The sequence below is a fragment of the Podarcis filfolensis genome, assembly GCF_964270895.1.
Source record: "Podarcis filfolensis genome assembly, chromosome: 4".
Lineage (NCBI taxonomy): Eukaryota > Metazoa > Chordata > Lepidosauria > Squamata > Lacertidae > Podarcis > Podarcis filfolensis.
Window position 1 is genome coordinate 104,633,393 of NC_139607.1, and position 12,667 is coordinate 104,646,059.

At 59.0% G+C, this 12,667-nt stretch overlaps 1 protein-coding gene across 3 annotated transcripts in view; it reads left to right on the forward strand.

Moving 5' to 3' along the window:
- The window catches only part of DNHD1 (dynein heavy chain domain 1), a 57,579-nt gene that overhangs the window by 28,571 nt on the left and 16,341 nt on the right, over positions 1–12,667 (forward strand). For all 3 annotated transcript variants that reach the window (XM_083609365.1, XM_083609366.1, XM_083609367.1), the window contains exons 17-27: positions 176–267; positions 403–619; positions 820–945; positions 1,112–1,209; positions 1,341–4,371; positions 4,591–4,735; positions 5,863–6,058; positions 6,137–6,425; positions 6,534–8,262; positions 8,353–8,561; positions 8,759–8,963. In XM_083609365.1, the coding sequence (XP_083465491.1) occupies positions 176–267; positions 403–619; positions 820–945; positions 1,112–1,209; positions 1,341–4,371; positions 4,591–4,735; positions 5,863–6,058; positions 6,137–6,425; positions 6,534–8,262; positions 8,353–8,561; positions 8,759–8,963 (6,337 nt within the window). The remainder of the gene's footprint in view (positions 1–175; positions 268–402; positions 620–819; positions 946–1,111; positions 1,210–1,340; positions 4,372–4,590; positions 4,736–5,862; positions 6,059–6,136; positions 6,426–6,533; positions 8,263–8,352; positions 8,562–8,758; positions 8,964–12,667) is intronic.

The window sequence follows — 12,667 nt, forward strand, 5'->3', positions numbered from 1 at the left end:
CCCTGCTGGACCCTGCCCTGGAGGTCAAAGTGCTTCCTCCTCCTCCTCTCTTTCCATGGTGGGAGCAGTGGGAGTCAAGAAGCCAGCAGGCGGGGGGGGGGGGGGGAGAGAAGCCTCCTCTGAGGACTCTGCAGAGCCCATCTCCTCAGCCGCCCTCTCTCTTTCTCTCTCTCAGTGATGGGCGTCAAGTGCCCCCTCAACATGCAGTTCACACTGGGGCAGCTCCTTTCCTACCCGCTCCTGGAGCACAGTGACTCCATCTTCAGGGTGAGTAGCTTGGCATGGCAGGTTAGCAGAAGCTGGGCCCCCTGGAGAAAAGGAGGCTCCTTGTGCCCGTGTGGCCCAGCCTGGCACCACCCCACCACTTTCTCCTGGGGGGCTGTGACCTTCCTTGATCCCCAGGTCTATGCTTTGGAGAAGAGCCGCCATTACGCCAGGGACACCCTTTTCCGCCTGGAGAGGTCCTGGGCCGAGAAGCAGTTCCGCCTCGTCAATTTCATCCTCAACGTTCCCCACAAGGAGCCGCAGCCTGAGCGCTTTCGCCGGCCGGCTGCTGCACGGCACCGCCAACCCAAGCTGGAATACATCTCTAAGGACAGTGGCACTTACGTTTTGTCAGGTAAATTACCAGAGTGCCAGCCTCGGCTGCAATGGCAAGGGCTCCTCACTTGGGGAGGGGGGACTGAGCTGTGACCCGAGCAGAGAGAGTCCTCTGAAGGTGGCTCCTGCTGCGGGAGCCCTCATGCCTGTGTGGCATGGGCAAAGGTGGGCTCTGCCTCCTCTCCCTGCCCAGCCCTCATCCTCTGGTCTCGGCCTCAGATACTGCAGAGCTGAAGGCAATGGTGGAGCACAGCCTCTTGACTCTCCAGAACATCATCCTCTCCCCGTTCTCCTCTGACATCCTGCTGGAGGCTGAGAGCTGGGCGTCCATCCTGCGTTCCTTTGGTGAGGAGCTGGGGCAGGAGGCCCTGGGGGAAGGGCAGTTCTGCTGCAGCCCTCTTTTTTGGGGTGGGGGACAGCCATAGCTCTGGGCCAGCTTGGCCATGAGGGAGGAGGTGCTTTGCAGCAAAGAGAGAGTCTTCCCTATCCTCATCTCCACTTTGTACCTCAGAATCCCTGCTCGAGGCCTGGGTCAATTTCCAGCAGAAATGGGTCTTCTTGAACATTGTTCTCTACGAAATGGACATCAGTCTCCCCAGCTCTGAGCTGGTGAGTTGCAGACGGGCCTCTTTTAGCCCCCGAGCCTCTTGGTTGCCTCTTCCCTTTGGGTGCCCTTGCACTGGTTTTCTGCCCGAAGCCCCTTGCTGCAGCCCAGTCTTCCCCCTTCCCCTTCCATGCAGGAGTCGCGGTTCCAGCGGGTGGACAGCCACTTCCGAGAGTTCATACAGGTGACCTGCAATGACCCGCTGGTGCTGTCCAGTGTGAGGCCCCCCTGTGGCTCCTGCCGCGAGAGCCGCTTTGTCGGGGGTGCCTTGCAAGAAGCCTTTGTGGATGGCTCCAGAGACCTGCAGGTCATCATCCGAGCCCTGGACTACGTGCTGGAGGGCACGCGCATGGGCTTTCCCCGCCTCTTCTTCCTCAGCAACGAGGAGCTGATCAGCCTGCTGGCCACAGCCTCTGAGCCAGCAGAGGCCTCAGTCTGGGCCCAGCGCTGTTTCCCCGGAGTGCGCCAGCTGGCGCTCATCGTGCCCTCCGCTACCCACAACCGTGGCACCTTGTCAGCCGAGCTGCCGGTGGTGCAGGTGACGGGCCTGGTTGGGGACCAGGAGGAGGAGCTGGAGCTGTGCAGCATAGTTTGCCTCAGCCGGAAGGCCACCCAGTGGCTCTGTGCCCTGGAGCAGCGCATGAAAGAGACCGTCTTTCAGCAGATGCAGCAGTGTGTGGCCCAGCGCCTGGCACTGCGGCCCCAGCTGGATGTGGCCTTCAAGCATCGCCCTGGCCCCACCGAGCTGCCCCTCCACATGGTGGTGGAGGGCTGGGCCACGCTGTGTCGCACCTTCCCCAACCAATGTGTGGTGCTAGCCGAGGAGGCCGTGTGGCGCGCCACCCTGGAGGAGGCCCTCTCAAATCACTGCTGCCAGCCAGAGCTGGAGCTCAAGCTAAACCTGAAGCTGGAAGCCCTGGCCCACTACGTCCGCAACTTCCGCAACCTGCGCCCCTGCCGGCCCGGCAGTGAGCAGCTGGGTCTGCTGCTGGAAGTGCTGATCACCCTGACGGTGCAGCAGCGTGACACCCTTGCCCGGCTGCTCAAGTGCCAGGTGAGCTCCCCGCAAGCCTTTGAGTGGGCCCGGCTCCTCAAGTACCACGTGGCCCTGAGTCCCGAGTGCGCCCAGACGGCGGGGCTCCCTGCTGGCAGCCCCTGGGTGGGCAGCCCCCCTGGCTGCTGGGCAGAAGCCCTTGACCGCCGCTTCCGCTATGACTTTGAGTACCTGGGGCCCTGCCTGCACCTCCTGGGGAGCCCCTCACTGGACAAGACCTTCCTGGGGCTGCTTTTGGCGCTGGACGACTTCCGCTGTGGAGGCCTGCTGGGCCACCCGGACGTGGGCAAGTCCCACACGGTGCGGGGCCTGGCCGAGGCTCTGGGTCGCCAGCTGGTCACCCTGCACTGCACCCTGCAGATGTCGGTGGGCTGCCTCTCACGCTACCTTTGCGGGGCGGTGCATGCTGGCGCACTGCTGCTGCTGGAAGCGGCGGAGCGGTTGGAGGCAGCCGTGCTCTCGGCCTTCAGCCAGCGTTTGGTTGACCTGCAGCGGATGTGCCAGAGCCTGCAAGGGGGCCATGGAGCCACAGCAGGGGTGTCCTCGGGTGGCGGCTCCCCCCATTCCAGCCAGAGCTCCGAGAGCTCTGAGGGTGAGTTGCAGCCTGCCATCCCAGTGCTGGAGCTGGGCACCGACGAGGCCGAGCCCTACCAGCCCCGTGTCCTGGGCAACATCCTCTTTGGGGGGCGGCTGCTGCGGGTGCGGGAGACCTATGGCTGCGTCATCACCCTGGAGCGCCTCCCAGAGGCCCTGTGCCTGGCCATGCGCCCCCTGGCCATGCTGCCCCCTGACCTCACCCAGCTGGCAGAGGTCACCCTGCTGGCCGCTGGCTTCCGGGAGGCTACCCGTCTCGCAGAGAAGCTGAACCACTTTCTGCGCCTGGAGGGGGAGCTGAACCCGAAACCCCACCTGGGCCGTTGCAGCCTTGTCCGGGAGGTGGTCAGGGTGGCGGTCAGCATCCTGTTCAGCCCTCCAGCCGGGCAGGGCTCCCTGACGCTCAAGTCCCGGCCCTCAGGCAGGGCCGCATTCTTCCAGGGCCTGGAGGAGCAGCCGGCCATGGTCAAAGCGCTGTGCCTCTCCTCGCTGCTCAGCGGCCCTGAGTGCCCACGACTCCAGAACACACGGGACTTGCTGCGCGAGGTCTTTCCGGGAGCCCCCCTGCAGGCCTTTGAGTCGCGGGTGCCCTACCGCCTCCAGAGTGCCTTGGTGGCCCAGCTGCACGAGGACAAGCTGCAGCCCGAGCAGGAGCTCCTGAGCATAGCTGGTCAGCTCTTCCAGGCCCTGCTGGGGGCCCCAGGCGTCCTTCTGCTGGGGCCTGCGGGGGGCGGCAAGACCACCATGTGGCGCACCCTGGCCAAGGCACTGAGCCGCCTGGCAGCCAGCGATGCTGCACCGGGGGCCCACATGGCTGAGGTCAGCCCCAGCAGCCTCTTCCAGCCGACCAGCACCGTCTGCCTGTGGCCGAACTGCCTGAGTGTAGCTGAGTTTGTGGGGAGCCTGGAGGGCAGCATATGGCAGGATGGGGTCCTCTCCCGGGTTCTGCAGAGAGCGGCCACCTCCACCCTGGCACGCAGGACTGGTGAGGGGAGCTCCCAGGAGTGGCTGGTGCTGGATGGGGCAGCCTGTGCAGAGTGGCTGGAGCCCATCTCCTCCCTCTTCAGTGCCAGACCTTCCCTCAGTCTGCCGAATGGGCAGAAGCTGCGGATCCCCAAGAATGTCAAGTTCCTCTTTGAAATGCCCAGCACCTCCAACGTGCCCCCCTCTGTCTGCACCCACTACTCCCTGCTGTACTGCGGGGGGGCCAGCCTGTGGCGGGGCCTGCTGGCCTCGGGCCTGGCCCCTGTGTACCGCATGTACAGCCTGACCCAGGAGAGCCTGGCCATGCTGCGCAGCCTGGCCGAGGAGCTCTTCCCCGCGACGCTGGCCTTCCTGCGGGAGCACTGCTGCTCGGTGCTGCTCCCCCACACCCACCCCCAGGACCCTGTGGCCCAGGGCGTCCAGGAGACAACCACCTTCCTGAGGCTCCTCCTTGCCCTGCTGGAGCAACACCTGCGCCGGGACCGGGTCAAGCACCTGCCTCCTCCTCCTGCTGCTGCCACTCAGGAGTCGACAGGTAAGTGACCCCCCCCCCGGGGCACCTGGGGGCATGTTGAGACCCCAGGGTGTGGGGGAAGGAGCCTCTTCCTGCCAGGGCTGCATCCCATGCTGTGGGGCTATTCCCGTAGATCCCTATGCCCTTTGTGTGTTTAGTGGTGGAGAGGCTCCTTGCCCTGGCTCTGTTGAGCATGGAGCGTGGGGGGGAGCCCAGCTCACCCCAGCCCTTTCCCCACAGACGCCAAGGGCATCGTCTTGGACAGCCGCACTGCCTCCTTGTCCCGTAGTCTGGACGACACCGTCCCTGCCCACCACCACTTGCTGGCGCAGAGCATCTTTGTTTTTGCCTACATCTGGGGCTTCGGAGGCCACCTACACCCCAGGTACTCTGGACTCTTTGCACTCTTTGCCTCACAAGGTGGGGGGAAGACCTAAGGATGGCCCGTGGGGGCAGGGGAGAGCCAGGAAAGAAGGAGCCTTTGGAAATGCCAGTAAGTGTATGGAAGGAGATTGTCCTCTTGGTGCTGTAACCTTCCAATAGTTTGACATCACCCCCAAAGGCACACTCCTCCATAGTCTCCCGAGACAGACGGGCGCCAGCTGCCAACTAGCTGATGTTGTGTACTGAGGGGGCAGCACAGAGGCTGGAGAAATGCAAGTGAAGAAGAGACCTTGGGGGAGGGCAGAGGAGAGAACTGGAGGAGCAAAGCGGGTGGGAGCCTGCAAAGACATCTCCGAAGCCAGCAAGGGGCATCCCAGCATCATAGGGCAGGGCAAGTGAAGAGGTGAGTGGCACTGGAGGTCCCGCATGGAGGCAAGAGGGCTCTGTCTCTGCCCCAAAACCCTCTCTCCTCATTCAGACCATCCCAAACTCTTCTTCAGCCCCTCCCCCCTTGTCTGGTGGTGGAGCGTGGGTTGCCAGTGCCCAGGGCCACTCGGAGGGGTGGGAGGGAAATGGATGGAGAACACGCATATTCAGCTGCCTAATGGGGCCACGTCACGCAGGAAATTACAGCTGCAAAGAAAAGAAGAGTTCTTCTGTTGTCTGGAGAGGTCGCTTCCTGGTTGAAATGTTTTCCCCCTAACATTTTTTTCCTGGGGCAACCACACCCGGGGCCCCCCATGCTATGCCCCTGCCCCCAGGCAAGGCCCTGCGACGACAAGGAGGGCTCGGAGAGACCCACTTCAGACTCGGAACAAGACAACCTACGGAAAGCCAGCAGCCAAGATCCTCTCCTCTCCTCTGCCCTCTGGACCTTGGGCTTTTCTCCCTTGTGGGCATCACAGTGGTGCAGCAGAGCTGCTGACTCTCCACAGGGGTCAGAACATCTTACTGTACATGCAGTACTGTACATGGGTCCCCTCCAACTCTACGATTTGATATGATTCTGTTATATTGGTGGTGCTGGACAGGCAGGGTGTGAGCCATGCCGGTGGGTGGAGCAGCATTTTGGTATTGCGGTCTTGCGGGCTTCAAAGAGTTCTTCCCCTGCCCTTTGTCTTCCTCCAGGCACTGGCCTCTCTTTGAGCACTTTGCCCGCCAGGCCCTGCACAGGAGCCAGTTCTCCATCAAGCTCCCCACTGGGCCTTCCGCCTTCGACCTCTGCCCCCTGGCAGCGGATGGCACCCTGGAATCCTTTAACGGGTCCTATCTATCCAACCGTGTCAAGGTCCTCCCAGTCACCTTCTCTGTCCTGCAGCCCCAGGTAGGGCCAGCCCCTTGGGGGGGGGATCTCTGGCTGGGGAGCCCATGTGTGTTCTGCCATTCCTTCCTCCCTCCTCAGCATGAGCGGGCGCTCTTTGTGGTGGACCTGCTCCTGAGCAGCGAGCGTCCAGTCCTGCTGGTTGGGGAGCCGGGCTGCGGGAAGTCCTCCTTTGCAGAGATGCTGGTGCAACCGAACCACAGCTACCACCGGGTCTGCCTCACCCCTGCACTTAGACCAGCCCACCTGCGCCACCTGCTGCACAAGCGCTTCCTCAGCCTGGCGCGAGACAAGGGCAAGCCCGGGCGCGGGGCAGCTGCCAAGGGACGCTGCCTCTTCCTGGTGGAGGACCTGCACTTGGCCTTTGTGGGTGAGCCAAGGGGGCTGGGGAGGAGAACGTCCTCTCCCTGCACTGTGGGGAGGCCGTGAGGGATTTTGCCACAGCTCTTATGGTCCTCCTCCTCCTGCTCCTGTCCAGATTCAGCCCGGGGCTCGAGCCCTGTGGTGGAGTCCCTGCGCCAGGCTCTGAGCTACCAGCAGTTCTACCACGGAGAGACCCTGGAGGTGCAGCACTGCCCGGCCACCGGCTTCAACTGCTTTGGCACACTCTCCGTGCCCATGACAGGCGCCCTGCCCCTCTGCCCTCGCTTTGGCAGGCTCTTCAGCACTGTGGTGTTGCCGCTCATGACCAGAGACTCCCTGCTGGGCCTGTATGTGGAGCCTGTTCTGTGCTGGCTGGAGAAGTTCCCCCTGCTGACCCGGCAAAATGACTTGGCCTTGGCACTGGTCAGGGCCACCATCAATGCCTATGAGACGGCCAAGAGCTTGTTCCCGCCCTCTCCCGCCTGCTGCCTCTTCCACTTCTCGCTGCACGACATCCAGAAGGTGTTCAAGGGGCTGTTCCTGCTGCGGCCCCGCCCAGGCATCCACCTCAGCAGTCCCCTGGAGGAACAGAACTTCAAGCAGGCGTCCAGCCGGCGCACCTCTGGGGTGACCAAGATGACCATGGGGGCGGGCTATACTGCCCTCCTCAGCACCCGACTGGTCGTCCGCCTCTGGATACACGAGTGTCTGTGCGTCTTCTGTGACCCACTGCAGAGGGAGCAGCAGCGGGAGCTCTGCGAGCAGATGCTGATGGACGTCGCCATAGCCGTCTTCTGTGCCAAGCGCAATGTCATTCGGGTGGCGCAGAGGACCTGGTCCTCCAGCCCCCCCAGGGACCAGGACCACCACCCGCCCAGCAGAGCTGGCATCACCTTCCACTTGCCCAGCAGGAGCTTCAGCAACAGCCTTGATGCAGAATGGGCAGCGGAGGAGGAGCCAGAAGAAGAGAAGCTCCTCTTCCCTTGGAGTGGTGAGGTGGGCTGCCCTGACCCCTGGGACCCAGTGGAGCAGGCAGTAGCGCTGGCCTTGGACCGCCCAGACCCTGGAGAAGGCCTGGCTGTTTTGGAGCTAGAGAGCGAGACCACAGAGGCGGAAACCGCAGAGGAAGCTGCAAGGAAGCAGACCCCTACCTCCCAGGGCCGGTCCCCACGTGACCGGTGCCGGGCATCCCCCAACCGGCTTCACCTCCACAAGGCCAGGCGCCATGGCTCTCCCAAGAAGGAGAGCACCGGCCCCCTTCTGCCCTCCCACCTCCTGCTGCAGCCAGGTGAGGAGCTCCGGGACGTCGTCTTCAGCAAGGACCTGGGCCCCGACTCCTACAGCCCCAACACCCACAACCCTTACCAAGAGAAGCTCTGGAAGACCCTGGAGAAGCAGCTGAAGCCCTTGCTGCCCAAAACCTTCCTGCTGTGCTTGGAGGCGCTGAAGCACATAGTGCGCCTGAGCCGGCTCTTCTGCGGCCCTGACCGGCATGGGGCCATTGTCTCCTTTGCCCGCTGCACAGGGCGGAGGACCCTCGTGGCTCTGGCTGCTCGTGCCACCGCCTCGCTGCTCATGGAGATACCTGCCAAAGAGGATGAGGCAGGGGCCCTGGCCTTGCTGCGATTGGCCAGTTGGCAGGCAGGCATCATGGGCAAGCGAGTGCTGCTGCTGGTGCACGCCGGCATAAGCCTGGCCAACTTGCACCTGCTACTGGCCCTGATGGCCGAGGGCACGTGCCCTGGCCTCTACAGCCCAGAGGACACCATGGCTGTCATCCAGGCCCTGCTGCAGGAGAACCAGAACATCAAGCGGAACATGCGAGAGGAGCTCATTCTGCAAAGGTGTGGGGCTGGGGCAGCCCTTGGCCCAGGGGGTTGGCAAGGGAGGACTTGGTTCAGGGCTCAGGTCCTGCCTTCTGGCTTTCCTTGCAGATTCTTCCAGTTTGTGCGTGCCAACCTGCATGTGGTGCTGCTGCTGGGGGGTGCTGGCTCCTTGGCACTGCCGCCCATCACAGCCACAGCCCTGGCCCAAGTGCTCAGCAGCCTGGAGGTCTATCAGCCATGGAGCCATGAGTCCTTGGTGGCAGTGGCCTCCAAGCACCTCATGCACCACCAGAAGACTTCAACCAAGCTCACTCGAGGTGGGTGCCACTGAAGCAGCAGCTGGGAGTGGGGAGGAAGGGCACTCCCTCCTGTCCCTCCCACCATGCCGCCCCCCCCACTCCCTGCTGGCTTGCCCACTTGTTCTCCACTCTCCTGCGTCCCAATCTCTGTCTCCATGATGGACACCCCACCCCAAGCTCTGACCTGGGCAGATATGTCCATTCTCTGTTGTTAGGGCTGACGTCGGTACATGACCTCAAGGACTTGATGCATCGCACGGCCAAGGCTGCCTCCCAGATCCATTGCTGTACCATGGCATACACGACTTCCCTGGCTGCCCACCTCCCCCTCATCAGCCCCAAGACTTTCCTGGATTTCCTTGACACCTTCCTGCTGCTGTTGAGCAGTCTGCAGGAGAAGAATACCAAGCAGCTGGATCGGTAAGTGTGGCTCTTCCACTCCGCTGGGAAGGTGGGCGCAGCAGTGACACCAGCAAACCCAGTTTCCCCTTCCTGGGACTTCTGGCTCCAGCCACGCTGCTGCCTTGGGGTGGGGCCAGGAGCCTGGCTGCGGCATTCTGGAGCAGCGGAAGCAGGTGGGATTTGCAGGTCCTGTTATGGGGGCTCCACCCCTGCTCAGTCACTACTGGAAAGCACTGGGAGTTTGTTTCTTGGTTCTGGGGCTGTGGAGTCCCACAAGGGTCCATTCTGTCTGCTGTACCTTTTAACGTCTACATCAAACCACCGAGAGCCATCATCAAGGGATTTGGACGCCATAAGTATTCTGGTGGCAGGAATCTGCCTTTCCATTGACTCCTGGGGACCTGCTGTTGTCCCTCTAGTCCAAATGCTCAGTGTGATATTGAGATGAAGAAATGCTACTCTAGGCTGCATGAACAGAGGTTTAGTGCTCAGATCAAGGCAAGTCATAGTGCTATTCTATTCTGCCTTGGTCAGACCACACCTGGAATACTGGGTCCAATTCTGGGTGCCACAATTTAAGGATATTTATTGACAAGCTGGAACGTGTGCAGAGGAGCACAACCAAGATGATCAAGGGTCTATAAATCAGGCTTTATGAGGAACGGTTAATAATAATAATAAATTTTTATTTATACCCCGCCCTCCCCGGCCAGAACCGGGCTCAGGGCGGCTAACACCAATAAAATTACAATAAAACATAATAGGAAAGGGGGGAAAACTGCTAATTAAAATACAGGTTAAAATACAATTTAAAATGCAGCCTCATTTTAGTAGTAGCCCATAAATCAAAACCATACGGGGAGGGAAACATAAGGGTCAGACTGAGTCCAAACCAAAAGCCAGGCGGAACAGCTCTGTCTTGCAGGCCCTGTGGAAAGATGTCAAGTCCCACAGGGCCCTGGTCTCTTGGGACAGAGCGTTCCACCAAGTCAGGGGCAGTACTGAAAAGGCCCTGGCCCTAGTTGAGACCAATCTAATCACCTTGCGGCTCGGGACCTCCAAAGTGTTGTTATTTGTGGACCTTAAGGTCCTCCGCAGGGCATACCAGGAGAGGCGGTCCCATAGGTACGTGGGTCCTAGGTCGCATAGGGCTTGAAAGATCAAAATCAGCACCTTAAACCTGACCCTGTACTCCACTGGGAGCCAGTGCAGCTGGTAAAGCACTGGATGAATGTGATCCTGTGGCAAGGCCCTGTAAAGAGCCTCGCCGTGGCATTCTGCAGTTGAGAGATTTTGGTATGTTTAGTCTGAAAAAAGAGGAGACTGGGAGAGATACGATAGCCATCTTCAAAAATCTCAAGGGCTATCACATGGAAGAGGGAACAAGCTTGTTTTCTCCTGCTCTGGAGGGCAGGACTGGAACCAATGGCCTCAAGTGACGAGAAAGGAGATTCCGACTAAACATCAGAAATAACTTCCTGACAGAACTGTGTGGAATGGACTCCCTTGGGAGGTGGTAGACTCTCTCTTACTTCCTCCATTTCTTCCCCTTCTATTTGCCAGGAGGTGATGGGACCAGCGGCCATGATCTTAGTTTTTTTTGATGTTGAGCTTCAGACCATATTTTGCGCTCTCCTCTTTCACCCTCGGGACGCAGGTGGCGCTGTGGGTAAAACCTCAGCGCCTAGGACTTGCCGATCCTATGGTCGGCGGTTCGAATCCGCGCGGTGGGGTGAGCTCCCGTCGTTTGGTCCCAGCTCCTGCCCACCTAGCAGTTCGAAAGCACCCTTAAGTGCAAGTAGATACATAGGTACCGCTTTATAGCGGGAAGGTAAACGGCGTTTCCGTGTGCTGCGCTGGTGCTGGCTTGCCAGAGCAGCTTCGTCACGCTAGCCACGTGACCCAGAAGTGTCTGTGGACAGTGCTGGCTCCCGGCCTCTAGAGTGAGATGAGCGCACAACCCTAGAGTCTGTCAAGAGTGGCCCGTACGGGCAGGGGTACCTTTACCTTTACCTTTTACCTTTCACCCTCATTAAGAGGTTCTTTAATTCCTCCTCACTTTCTGCCATCCAAGTTGTGTCATCTGCATATCTGAGGTTGTTGATATTTCTTCCGGCAATCTTAATTCTGGCTTGGGATTCATCCAGTCCAGCCTTTCGCATGATGAATTCTGCATATAAGTTAAATAAGCAGGGAGACAATATACAGCCTTGCCGTACTCCTTTCCCAATTTTGAACCAATCAGTTGTTCCATATCCAGTTCTAACTGTAGCTTCTTGTCCCACATAGAGATTTCTCAGGAGACAGATGAGGTGATCAGGCACTCCCATTTCTTTAAGAACTTGCCATAGTTTGCTGTGGTCGACACAGTCAAAGGCTTTTGCGTAGTCAATGAAGCAGAAGTAGATGTCTTTCTGGAACTCTCTAGCTTTCTCCATAATCCAGCGCATGTTTGCAATTTGGTCTCTGGTTCCTCTGCCTCTTCTAAATCCAGCTTGCACTTCTGGGAGTTCTCGGTCCACATACTGCTTGAGCCTTCCTTGTAGAATTTTAAGCATAACCTTGCTAGCATGTGAAATGAGTGCAATTGTGCGGTAGTTGGAGCATTCTTTGGCACTGCCCTTCTTTGGGATTGGGATGTAGACTGATCTTCTCCAATCCTCTGGCCACTGCTGAGTTTTCCAAACTTGCTGGCATATTCCGTGTAGCAGCATATTGAGTGCACAATACACTCAATATGCTGCAAGAATATTGTACGCTAAGATGTGGAAAGAGAAAGCTGTCCCGACAAAGAACTAATGGCTACTTAAACTAATAGAACATATCCAACTAGCAAGCATGAGGGCCAAGATAAGAAATATAGAAGGAAAGATAGTAACAAGCGTGGGAACAATTTGTGGGATATTTAAAACAATGTGATATCAAGATAAATTTACCAGCAGTGATTAATATGTGAGCAGCAGCAAACAAAAGAAAGGGTTATGAATAGAAGGAGAAAAGAGTAGATCAGGGGTTTTCAGCCCATGTGCCATGGCATCCTGGGTGCCCTGAATGATGGTTGGGGTGCTGTGGGCAACCCTGGCCTCTGCCCCTCTTTCCTTCTCTTCCTCTTCTGATGCAGCCTCACATCTCTGCCTCCCAAAGGCTTGCATGGCTACAGGTGAATGGTGTCCCTGGGGTTGGTCAGGGGATGCTGGTTGCCAGGAACTGAAGTGGGTGAAGGAGCCCAGCCCGCCAGCCCATGTTGTTGAGAATGGACAGACAAATGGGAGGCCAGCCAGGCAGGCTGTTATATACTGAGTTGAATAGGATCCAAAATGCAGCAGTCTTGATTGGTCCTAGGAACAATGCAGCAGTATGATTGGTCTGCAGGAGCCACCCAATCCAGCTCCAGGTGGAAATGAATCCACAACCTGATTGGCCTACAGGAGAATCCCGGAATTAGCCAATCACATGCAGCCCATTGAGTAAATAATGTATATAAAGCAGATATTTTAGGGGAACTTGCATTCCTCCTCACCACTATGAACTGAATAAAGAGCATGAAATCCACTCTCGACTCCGAGTATATTTCACATGCGCTGCGCTGGCCTTTCTTGTGTTTGCCGCTGCCACTGCTGCCTCCCAAGGTAAAGTGCTGGCCTCCCGTTCAGCTTTGGCCTGTCTCCAATGGGCCACTAAGGCCCTTGTGGGGCAGTGTGAGGAAGCACCTCTCTTTGGGT